Source organism: Nannospalax galili, unplaced genomic scaffold, assembly GCF_000622305.1.
Source record: "Nannospalax galili isolate Female #2095 unplaced genomic scaffold, S.galili_v1.0 scaffold136, whole genome shotgun sequence".
NCBI lineage: Eukaryota > Metazoa > Chordata > Mammalia > Rodentia > Spalacidae > Nannospalax > Nannospalax galili.
The window spans coordinates 4082049-4094348 of record NW_008340872.1 but is presented as its reverse complement, the minus strand read 5'-3'; the positions used below and the strand labels follow the sequence as shown (position 1 = coordinate 4094348).

Below are 12300 nucleotides of genomic sequence, written 5' to 3'. Positions count from 1 at the left end.
GACAACCGATTTGCTGCTAGAAGAGGAACAGCTGATCTTCCTAAAACAAGGATCTCTAGATAGGCTGACTAGATTCAGCAGATGGGCAACCACTGGGGAATGGCTGGGGGTGCCGACCACACAATGGATAGTAACAGGGATGACAGAGTATATGGGCTCCAATGGGGGAGGGGCTATAGGAGGGTGCCATTTGGGAAGTGGGTATACAGATGAGTAAGACTGTGTGGGATGTTCTGTATGATACACACACAAAAAAAATCAACAAAATTTTAAAAAAGACTTATATTTGCGGAGGAAGCATAAAAATTTAGTTCATGTTAAATAGTAGAGGTGATAAACATTACCAGTGAAATCTACCTGATGACTTTATATCCATACTCAGGTACTAAGGATCTGAGTGTAACCAACTGTGACTAGTAATAATCAGATACATAAGAGATTAAAGACAATGTGCAAACATCTAAGCACTAGTAGCATTAAAAATGTAGGAAACAGCATATTTTAAAATGAAACAGAGAGCTTCTTTAAAGGGTAAAAACTCATTCAATATTTTGTCTTAAAGGCTTTATGCTGAGGTCAATGGTCAATATTGTATAATTGTATTAATTCAACTGTGAACCTAAAAATTTACAGCCACTTTTGAAAGAGCTGTATCCTTGCTCTGCAATGTGTTACTGAATATGTTAAAGCTGTAATGAAATGCTTCTCCTAATCATGTGATTAAATTAAAAAAATACCTCAAAGCAAAAAAAATTTGCTCCTTATTAATTAGTAGATGTGAAAAACATTACCACTGAAATCTACCTGATGATTTTATATCCATGCTCAGGTGCCAAGGATCTCAGAAAGTAACTGACTGTGACTAGTAATTAATCAGTTATGTAGAGATTAGAAACACATGTGCAAACATCCAAGCGTTAATTGCATTAAAAATGAATTTTTTTTTTATGAAACTGTATTTTAATGAAATGGAGATCTTTCTTAAAGGTTAAAACCTCATTCAATTTTATGTCTTATAGGGTTTATACTGAGTACAAGATTCTAAAACTGTATTAAATCAACTTTAAACCTAAAAATTTACAGCCAATTTTGAAAGAGATGCATCTTAGCTCTGGAAATTGTTATTGAATATGTCAATGCTGTTGTAATGAAATGCTTCTTCTAATTATGTGGTTGTTAAATAAATAATTTTTAAAAATTGTGCTTTGTATTCGAAGAGAAAAATGGTTAAGAACATACTGACTTAAAGATAAATGAATCAACTGCTCCTTATGTTTTTTTTTTTTTTTTCCATTGATGTAATTCCTTCCAAACATCAAAGAATCTCTCCAGATCTAGAATGAATTTAGGCATGAAAATCTGTGGAATACAACTAGGCATTTCCAAGGTTGGAATTCAAAGGAAATAGCAGCAGGAATTCACATTATATATACTTGAGCTTATAAAGGCTTTGCAGAAATACTTTATATTTCTTCTGCTACTAACAGTGTTTTGGGGACATATATACTCAGATGTTTGCTACATCTTCAATTACAGTGTTTAAAGCTGGGTATGGTGGCACATAACATGTAATTCTAGCACTTGGAAGGTTGAGGCAGGAGAATCATAAATTCAAGGTTGGCTGGGGCCTAAAATGAAATGAAAAATTTTTTTTTTACTGTGTTAAAGGGTACAAGCTATCAAAAGGATGTTTTTCCTTTCAAATTCTACCAATTGCGTCTAACCTGCAGCCTACATGCATCCCAGGACAGCTATGAATATGGAACAGCACATTTGTAGATAGATAGGCCTATGAGCTACACCATCAGCCACTTCTGGAAGAGGAGGGTCTCCTCGGCATTTTACCCTGTACTAAGGCAGGATCTTCACGTAAGTGCTGGCATGCATGCCTCCTTCCACAGTCTCTAAATAAACCCCCAGAGCTGCAAACAGTAACCGCACCTAACCTCCAACATATTTCAAGAAGTAGCTGCCAGAGTGTATTAGACTGAAATCTACGAAATTACAGGTGCTCATCCATTTCTGGCCTACAGCAATAGCTGTAGGTTCATCTACGGCACTGATGAGGCAGCTGCAATTTAGCCAGCACGAGAAGGCCAAGGTTTCCTTCTCCACCGGATTATCCTGGATTGGGTTTTTCCATTAGGTGTTTCACAGAGCAGCTATTTCCCATGTCTGCATAGAAATGATGAAGGTGGACTCTTTCAATTGTATGTGTGTGTGTGTGTGTGTGTGTGTGTGTGTGTGTGTGTGTGTGTGTGTGTGTGTGATGTGGGAACAGGTGTGCGTAAATGTGCCATGGAGCACATGTAGACTTTTGGGAACTGTTTCTCTCCTTCCATCATAGAATCCTGGGATCAAACTCAGGTTGTCAGGTGGCAAGTGCTCTTACCTGGCCCAGATTCTTTAATTTAAAGGACTGCCTTCATACTTACTGGAGCACTCAGGCACAGACACAGATGAGAAAGGTTCCATTACCTTGCCCATTCCTTCGTCCAATGTCATCTTTTTTAAAAGCCGAACCCCCGCTGGGTATACATTTTTCTCCCCATTCATCCTTTAATTTCAGTTCTTCAATCTGTTCATCAGTTAGTCCTTGCATGTTAGGAGGGAGAAATATGCCGTGTTCTGCTAGCTCTTCCATTTCTACAACATAATGGAAAGTTAGACATCACTGAATCATGATCATTACAATACCTAGACTCCAAGGGGGTCCAATGAGAGGCCCTGTCTCAAAAAACAAGGTTGATGTAACAAGAGGAACATCACCTAAGGTTGACCTCTGCCCTACACACACATGCACACATACACACACAAACATGTACCCATTGACACAAAACTTTATATGAACACTTCATAAATACTTTAGGTAAATCACTAGGAAGGATTTAGAGCAACTTATACTGCACAAAAGAGAGAGAGCATATCATGGTCACTTTTCAAATGCATGGCTTTATATTTTTCCTATCTCATACATGTTCAACTCCAAACCAGCCTATCTCTGAATTGTGCAACACTGCTTCCTTTCCTTTCTCCCTTCCTGGGAGGAAGACTGGTGGAACTAGGTATCCCCATAACACTGGGAAGATATCATGTGACCACTGCCAATACAAGACTACAGAATAAATGTTCTAACACTGATGGAATGTGTACTGCAGCTCCCTACTTCCAGACTAAGCAGTCTGGGGACAAGGGGCTGTTTTTACTCAACCTTGCCTCCTATGGCAGAGTGCTTGTGGCCTGCCTGAGTCTCAGCTGACAATGACAACTGTAGCATACATCAGTGGGTTCTAAATTCACCCACAAACCTCTTACACTCAGCACCATAGTTTCAATTTATGATATTAAAGACGACCCTGAGTTCTTTTCCTACCCTAAATGCTTTACTTTTAAAATTTAAGTCAACTGTGGTAGCACATGTCTTTAATCCCAGTACTTGGGAGGCAGAAGCAGGTTGATCTGTCTGAGTCAAGGCCAGCCTGGTCAACACAGTGAGTTCCAAGCCAGCTGGGGCTATGGGAAACCCTGTCTTAATAAATAAATAAAGTGACATTTAATATCTGTCTGAGTCAAGGCCAGCCTGGTCAACACAGTGAGTTCCAAGCCAGCTGGGGCTATGGGAAACCCTGTCTTAATAAATAAATAAATAAAGTGACATTTAATATTGCTCCTGTTTTGAGAGCAACTAAGTTTAATTAAGAAAATGCATATAGCTGGGCGTGGTGGTGCATGCCTTTAATCTCAGCACTCGGGAGGTAGAGGCAGGTGGATCTCTGTGAGTTCAAGGCCAGTCTGGTCTACATAGTGAGTTCCAGGACAGTCTACAGGGAGACCCTAAGGGAAACCCTTTTTAAAAAAAAAAAAAAAAAAAAAAAAAAAAAAAAAAAAAAAAAAGCATATATGCTCTATGAACAGATCAAGACCCTCAAGAAGTTCTCCACAGTACAAAAATAACATACTTATTGCTTAATAAACCATATAAGCTTAGTTATATATTAATCACACAAATAGCTTATTTTGTATAATTATATATGCATACATAATTATAGAACCACTCAATAATATTCTAGGCCACACTTGCCGAATCATTTTCAGTTCTAGGGTTGTACTGTTTAATGCAGTGGTTAACTATCCACATGTAACTTTAAATCTATTTTTGTTACTTTATTTCTTGATGGCTGGGTTATGTGTGTGAATGGGTGTCCTGGTCTCTCCTTCCACCACTTGGGTTCCTGTCTTGGAACTCAAGTCAGGTTTGGGGTGGATGCTTTTAACCACTGAACTATTTCTCTGTCCCCTCCCCTTTCAGATAGGATCTCATGTGGCCCAGGCTTGCCTCAAATTTGCTCTACAGCCAAGGATGACTTAGAACCTGATCCTCCTTTAGATTACAGGTATGCATCATCACATCTGGTTTTATCTAGGTTCTGAGGACTGAACCAAGGGCTTCGTGCATGCAAGGCAGGCACTCTACCAACTGAGCTACATCCCCAACTCCTGCATAGGACTTTAAAATTTTAATGAAATAAATGGAAGTATTCGTTTCCTTGGTCACATCAGGCACATTTCAAATGCTTAACAGCCACTTTGGTTAGTGAATGCAGACCGAACAGCATGAACAGGAGATACTTCTTTTCATCCTTTAGGCTAATGGAGCTGTTGGCGTTTTCAGAGGGTGACTGCACGCTTTAACAGGAGAGAATGGCCTGTGTTTCCAAGGAGACAGAAAAGCACACTAAGGCTCGCTCATGTCGCAAGGGCTGTCCCAAAGCCAGGGGTCACTACGGGAAGCTCTAAATCTCCAAAGTCTCAAACTACTCACCTCCTTTTGTAACACCCCCGCCCTAGCTTCACACTTGCTTAATTCCACTCTACCAGGCTGATCTTCCCGTTCCCAGCCCATTCCCACTTACGGGCACCCCAAACCCTGACTCTAAAGGCCTGGTCTCATCCATCGCCCACCTCCGAGCCGGGGTTGCCAGCCCAACTCCACCCCGGTCACCCCCGCTTCGGCAACCCTCCCGGGGCCCCGCGCCGGCCGCACCTGCAGACAGGCGCTGCACCTTGAGCCGCCCGTTGTAGACACGGATCACCTGCGCCGTGAGCTCCTCCAGCCCGATGCTCCCTGGCGCCTGCAGCAGAAACTGGCTCTGGTCACCTCGCTTCACGTGCAGTACCACCATGGTGACCTTCGGGGCGGCAGGGCGACTAGCACGGAGACGCGAGGCCTACAGGCCTGAGGGACGGCGGGACAGGAACAGCAGCGGCCCACTAACGGCTGCTCGGGGCCCGAACCACCGGAACGCGGGTGCACGCGCCCACCCGGTACAAAAAAAACGACGGACGCTCGCGGAAGTGCCTGTTGCCAGAAGCAACAGCTAAGCACTGAGTGGGAGGGGCCTTCAGCGCATGGCCAGAACCCGAGGGTAGGAGAGCTGCGGTCCTCTAAGACCCCGCAATCCACTCCCTATGCAAGTGCTGCCTGAGCCTTTACCCGCACCAACTAGACTGATCCACCTTCGTAGACAGAGTCCCGCTACCGGAAGTAGCGGTTGTCTGGACAACCCAAACAAATGAAGCCGCAGGAGAGCGTGCGCACCGCCCTGGGGCCGGACAGATGCCAGTCCAGGAAATAAAGCGGCGGAGCTTGGGGGCGGGCCGGGGACTGCTGGGTCGGGAAAGGGTGAGGTGTTCGGTACCACCCAAGCCCGGTTCCGCAAGCCACTCTTTAACTCGACAAATCCCTGCGTTGTTTCCGCCGCAGGTACTCTCAACTTCCGGAAGTGTCTCCAGTTTCGGTCAGGGTAAGGTTGAAGCAATCGTGGCCTGCGCTGCTTAGATCGTTTTTACTACCCATACTTAGGCGATGCCAGCACTTATTAGTGTGATGACTCGGATTCGCGATTTTAGGATCATTTAAAACGTTGTTGCTGCTGCCGCCAGGCCGGCCGACTGTCCTGAGCCTGCAGCCAAGCATCGTTCAATTCTATAGGCAACCAGGTCCTGCGCTGCTGCTTCCTGGCACTGGCACATCTTTGAGGATCCAGACCCTCCCGGCATCCTGATGCTTTTATTTGACAAAGAGGAAACAAAAACAAATGGCCAGGGGAAATTCAAATAAAGGTATAAAGTCAACTAACCAGGGTAATTGTGGTCTGTAGCCTGAAATGATTCCAGACTGCTAAACGGTATTTGGGAGTTTGTGTTTAGTTGTGATGTTTTAGAGTGATTATCAGAGCCGGGCGTGGCGGCGAAAGCCTTTAATCCCGGGATTTAATTAGATCTCATGTGAAAACGCGGAGTGAATTCATACTTTCCTGGGGAACGTTATATTGAACATTAGCTCCCCCACGTGTAATCAAACAACCACCAGATCTCAAAATATTAAGGGTGGATTTTTTTCAGAAATTAAATTCTCAAAAACCAACCCCCAAATAACACGCAAACTTAGTTTGCCCGTCAAGTTTAGGTCCATTGAAGGGCTACACTTGGTTGGCTGTATGTTGGATTGCTCAAACTGCAAAGGGGCAAAACCTTGCTAGCTAAGCTAGTTCTTAATTTGTTGCTAATGATGACACTTAATGGTCTTGTGCTTTGTTGCTAGTTTGTGTATTTTAGGCACTGTTGTCTTTCCAGGATGAAGGGCATCTTATCATTTATAGCTTTTCAAGTAATCCACTAGTTGTCAACTTCCTGGTCTGGGTGATTCATGAAAGCTGCTGGATCAGACACCCATTGGAGGAAAATGGCAAGTTTTACTCTGTTCATAACTCTTAAGTTCTAACACATGGCAGACACAGTTAAAGCTCCCACATACTGCTCTCTAATCCTGTCCGCTTAGCCAGAGAACTTCTTGCTATTCTGAATTTAATGCAGTGTTTATCATGTGTTGCCGTCTATTTACACCTTTAGCACGTGTCCCTAAAGAACAGTTCTTTATCTTCTCAGCTCTGCCTTACTCTTGTTTTATAATTTGCATCTATAGCTCCAGGAGCCTTACTTGCTAGCCACTTGTGTTGACTGCTGTGTATTATTCACCCTGTTAATATGCCCCTCATTCATGTTTATTTCTAGTTTTCACCATTACAAACAGTGCACCTTGTGTTCCATATGTTGAATCTAGAAGGCAAATTTCTTGTTCATAAGGTAAACAGATTTTTCTGTGTGTAAATATGCATGTTCATGCACGTACAATATGGATGCATGTGCCTGCATGTACCTGGAAACCAGAGAACAGCTTTGGTTATTGTTCCTCACAACCCAACGCTTTGTCACGTATTTTGTCCCAGCCATGAAAAAAGTAATATTTGCAGGTTATTTTTAATGGGAGAAACTGAGTAAAGGGTACACATAAGTTCTTTCTGTATTATTTCTTACAATTGCACATAAATCTATGATTAATCTTAATTTTAAAAACAACCCAATTCTTTATCTGTAACTTAGCTTTTTAAAAAATACTATATTTATTGTTTTTATTTTATGTGTATGAGTGCATTGCCTGCATGTATGTGAGTGCACCCGTGTTGTGCATTGCTGCGGAGGTCAGAAGAGGGCTTCGGATTCCCCTGGAACTGGAGTTAAGGACGGTTTGTAGCTGCCATGTGGGTGCTGGGAATCGAACCTGGGTCCTCTGCAAGAATAGTCAGTGCTCTTAACCACTGAGCCATCTCTCCAGCCCCTGCTTTTAAAAGGATTTTTATGTGTATGTGTCTGTGTTTTTATATGCCACATAATGTGTGAGTGTTCAGAGGCCAGAAGAGAACATCAGATACCCTCAAGCTATAGTTTCAGCTATAGTTGTGAGCTGCTCAACATGGGTGCTGGGAACTGAACTCTGGTCCTCTGGAAAAGCAGCAATCTGAGTCATATCTCTCCAGCCCATTAACTTAAAGGTTAATGAATACAATTCAACTATTTAAGAACCAAGGTTTTTGTTGAATACCAATCTTCTTCCTTCCCATCCTTTTTCCAAGTCCTTAACCTCTTCAAACCACCAATCTATACTGTTTCTGTAGTTTTGTTCCTCTAAGGATGGTCATTAGTGGCAACAGTAACTGGCTCTGAATGTTAAGTGTACTTCTGTCTGTATTTGGTTGGTGCTATAGCTGTTAAAGTGGTTTTCTCCTTTTGAGTAGTCACTAGGGATTAAGCCCTTAAGTGGAGGCTGCTTATTACTACGATCCTCAATTAAAAGAGATATTCCTACCAACAGATAGCCAAACCATAAGACAGAAAACTAGAAACATGAAAGAGCAAGGCAATATGATTCCTCTAAAAGGTAAGTCCTCAATTATCCAAGTCAAAGATACTGAAATCGTTGAAATATCACACAAAGAATTTGTTAAGTCTATTTGTTAAAATAATCCATGGCTTCAAAGAGGACACAAACAGAATAATAAAGTAATGAAATTAACTTGAAATATGGATAATAAAGTGAAAATTATAGACAAGAAAGTCAACAACATAGGGAGGTATTACAACACATGCCAGTGAAGTGTGAAGGATCATAAGGGAATACTTTTAAAACATGTATTTCTTAGGCTGAGCGTGGTGGTGCACACCTTTTATCCCAGCACTCAGGAGGCAGAGGCAGGCAGATCTCTATGAATTCAAGGCCAGCCTGGTCTACACAGTGAGTTCCAGGACAGCTCGGGCTACAGGGAGACCGTCTCAAAAAAAACAAAAACAAAAACAAAAAACCAAAAAAGAAAAACAAAAACCCAAAGACAAATAAACCTATATTTCCAGGGGCTGGAGAGATGGCTCAGCAGTTGAGAACACTTGACTGTTCTTGCAGAAGACCTGGGTTTGAATTCCAGCACCCACATAGCAGCTAACGACTGTCTGAAACTCCAGTTCCAGGGGATCCAACGGTCCTCTGCAGGCATGGCAAAACATGGGTGCACTTACATACATGAAGGTAATACACGTATACACATAAAATAAAAATAAACTCCTATATTCCGAAAGATGGAAATGGATAAATTCCTAGACACATGACTAGGAATCAAATCAAGGGGACACAAACAGATCTCTTTCCAGCAACAAGACTAAAGCAGTAATAGAATATTACAATGACAGCACAAGCCCTGGACTGTACAAATTCACTGATGAATTCTATCAGACCTTTAAAGAACTAATATTTTTCAAAGTATTCAATAAACTAGAAAGGGAGGGAACACCACCAGACTGATTCCATGAAGCCAGTATTACTGATACACAAACCAGATAAGGACAGAACAAAAAATCTTACACACTAATTTCCCTGATGAACACAGAAACAAAAATTCTCATTGAAACACCTGCAAACTGAATTTAATAATACATTAAAAAGATCAAACACCATGATCAATTGGATTCATTCCAGAGATGCAAGGATAACTCAACATATGCAAATTAAAAAATGTAATATAGCCTGTAAACAGGCTCAGGGGTAAAAATCACAGGATCATCTCAATGGATGCAGAAAAGGAATTTGACAGTTAAGCATCCCTCCAAGGTAAAAGCCTTGAAGAAGCTAGGAAAGCTAGGAAGGGAGATGGCATAATAAGGGCTTACACAGCCAGCATTATACTAAATAGGAAAACCCGGAAAGCACTTTCCTCTGCAATCAGGAATGGAATGAAGGTGTCTATTCTCTCCATTAAAAAACAAAACAAAACAAAACAAAAAAACCCCATTATTTTATGTGTATGAGGTGCATTGCCTGCATGTAGGTAGGTGTCATGTGATGCCGAAAGAGGTCAGAAGAGGGCACTGGATCCCCTGAAACTGAATTACAGATGGTTGTTAGCCACCCCATGTGGGTGCTGGGAATCAAGCCTGAGTTCTCCTCAAGAGCAGCCAGTGCTCTTAACCCCTGAGCCATCTCTCTAGCTCAATTCTCTCCATTCTTTTTCAGTATAGTGCTTTCAAGTCTTCGAGGAATAAGGTAGGAAAGTTAAAATGGATATGCTTAAGAAGGGAAGAAGTAAAGTTATCCTTATTTGTATAAAATACAATCCTGTACTTAAAGCCCTCAAGACTCAACCATAAGACTCTTAGATTTGATAAACACCTTCAGCAAAGTAACAGGATACAAAATCAATGTAGAAAACAACAGCTTTTCCTTTCTTTTTTGACAGTGTTTCATTCTGCATTCTAGGTTGGTCTTGAACTCACTAGGCTAGCCCTGACCTCTCAGCAACCACTGTGCTTTGGCCTCCTGAGTGCTATGCTTACAGGCATGTACCACCACACCTGACTCCAATCAGCTTTTTTTTTAGCCTTCTAATAATGAACACACTGAGAAAGAAGTCAGGGGGAAAATCTCCTATTCATAATAGCTTAAAAAATAAAAATAGCAAACAAAACCTAGGTGTAAATATAACCAAGGAGATGAAAGACCTCTACAATGACAACTTTAAAACATGAGAGAAACAGAATAAGAAACTAGAAGCATGGGAAGACCTCTGATCCTCATAGGTTGGCAGAATTAATATTATAAAAATGGCTATATTACCAAAAACAATCTACAGATTCCGTGTAATCCCCATCACAATTCCAATGACATTCTTCACAGAAGAGAAAAGCCAATCTTTTTTTTTAATTAAAATTTTTTATTATTATTTTTAATTTACGTGTATGAGTGTATTACCTGCATGTATGTGAGTGCACCCGTGTCGTGCAGTGCCACGGAGGTCAGAAGAGGGCTTCGGATTCCCCTGGAACTGGAGTTAAGGATGGTTCACAGCTGCCATGTGGGTGCTGGGAATCGAACCCGGGTCCTCTGCAAGAGCAGTCAGTGCTCTTAACCGCTGAGCCATCTCTCCAGCCCCAGAAAAGGCAATCCTTTAAACTTCATATGTAAGCACAAAGACCCCAATAGTCAAGAATCAGAAAAATCAATGCTGGAAATACCACCACACTGTTTTCAAATTATGCTGCAGAGCCCCACAGTAACAGAATCAGTATGGTGCTCCACAAAAAGAGACAGATAGAATAGAGGATCCAGATTCAACATGCAGCTACAGGCACCTAATTTCTGATAAAGATGCCAAAAATGTACTTTGTAGAAGAAAGAGGACCAGTGGGGATGAGCTGGAGGAATGGAGGGGTAATGGAAGAGTGAATATGAGCAAAGTCTAATGATATACACACATGAAAACTAACACAACCCATTATTTCATATGCTGACTAAAAAATAATTTTAAAGAAAAAGGGCCAGTGAGTGTGATCCTCAGAATTCTTTTTTTTTTTTTTTTAAAGCAAGCCAGGCACTACAACCCTGGGGCGGTAGAGATGGGTAGATCATGGGCTTCCTGGCCAGTTCCAGATCAGAGAGTGGGGCAGATTCTGTCTCAAAAATCAAGGTAGATGGCACCTGGGGAACAATTCCTGAGGTTTATTTCTGCCCCTCTATGCATTCACGCCCCGATACATGTGCACCAACCCCCACCCCATGGAAAGAGCTAATTTATTTTCTCCAAATGTCATGAAATTCATACAGTACAAAGAAAATCTTCCCTTTTATAAGGAGTCATTATGGTAAAGACATATATTTATTTCATATGACAGCACATTTCACAGGGTATGTGCAGAATATATACCACTGACTTTAATACTGTACTTCTATAAAGTATATAGTTATAAATATTGTATGCCACATAAGCAATAAAATTCTTACGTACATATAAACAGCAATCTGCTATAAGAACAAAAATTCACAAAGTCTTAGTGTCTAATTTCTGCTCTGCTTTGAACAGAACTAGTAAATGTTTAACACACAGAATAATGGCTAGTACATTTTCAGCAACTTGCCAAATATTTTCTTGACAGGCTGAGCTGCTGCTGCTATGTATTTTAGACCATAGTTTATATCCAGTAGGGAATAATGCTCACAGAACTGCAATTTGCACTATTTAAGTTTACCTAACAATGAATTGTTTTGCTAATGGAGAGCAAATATACACTAATCACATAGATGTTAAAGCACAATTTCAACAAGTTAGTTCACATTTTGAAGCACACTGCCTATAGGTAATACTGCTGTTTAAAAGATACTACTGCTGAAATGATTAGAAACCCAAAAAGCACAATATAAAACTCACAAGAGTTATTTCTAACAGCAAATCCTGGCTGTTTATTTAATAGAGTATTAGTTCTATAAATATAGTATTTTGATACCATTTGAGCATTTAAAAAATGCTCTATCCTAACAGATTTGCCTTATGTTGGAGGTGCAATGCAGTCTGCTGTGCTTTTACACTTTAGATGATCTTAGCCATCAAGTCTTTCTTATGTTCTCCCAATACACATCTT

General features: G+C 41.1%; 2 protein-coding genes and 1 long non-coding RNA gene across 4 annotated transcripts in view; 1 reads left to right on the top strand and 2 right to left on the bottom strand.

Annotated features, from left to right (window-relative positions):
• Cfap298 (cilia and flagella associated protein 298) overlaps nucleotides 1-5417 on the bottom strand; it is a 19642-nt gene extending 14225 nt beyond the window's left edge. The window contains exons 1-2 of one of the 2 annotated variants that reach the window (XM_008835977.3): nucleotides 5045-5417; nucleotides 2479-2646 (exon numbers count right to left, since the gene is read on the bottom strand). In XM_008835977.3, the coding sequence (XP_008834199.1) occupies nucleotides 2479-2646; nucleotides 5045-5183 (307 nt within the window). In that variant the 5' untranslated portion in view covers nucleotides 5184-5417. Of the gene's footprint in view, nucleotides 1-2478; nucleotides 2647-5044 lie in introns of those variants that run through there. The other variant, XM_029564896.1, reaches the window with a different exon arrangement.
• Nucleotides 5418-7072: 1655 nt separating this feature from the next.
• Nucleotides 7073-12300, top strand: part of LOC115070866 — a 6784-nt gene continuing 1556 nt past the window's right edge. Inside the window, exons 1-2 of the long non-coding RNA XR_003849978.1 lie at nucleotides 7073-7146; nucleotides 8213-8278. This is a non-coding gene — a long non-coding RNA (uncharacterized LOC115070866). The remainder of the gene's footprint in view (nucleotides 7147-8212; nucleotides 8279-12300) is intronic.
• Nucleotides 11228-12300, bottom strand: part of Synj1 (synaptojanin 1) — a gene marked incomplete in the record, with an annotated part of 93504 nt that continues 92431 nt past the window's right edge. Inside the window, 1 exon segment of the mRNA XM_017798902.2 lies at nucleotides 11228-12300.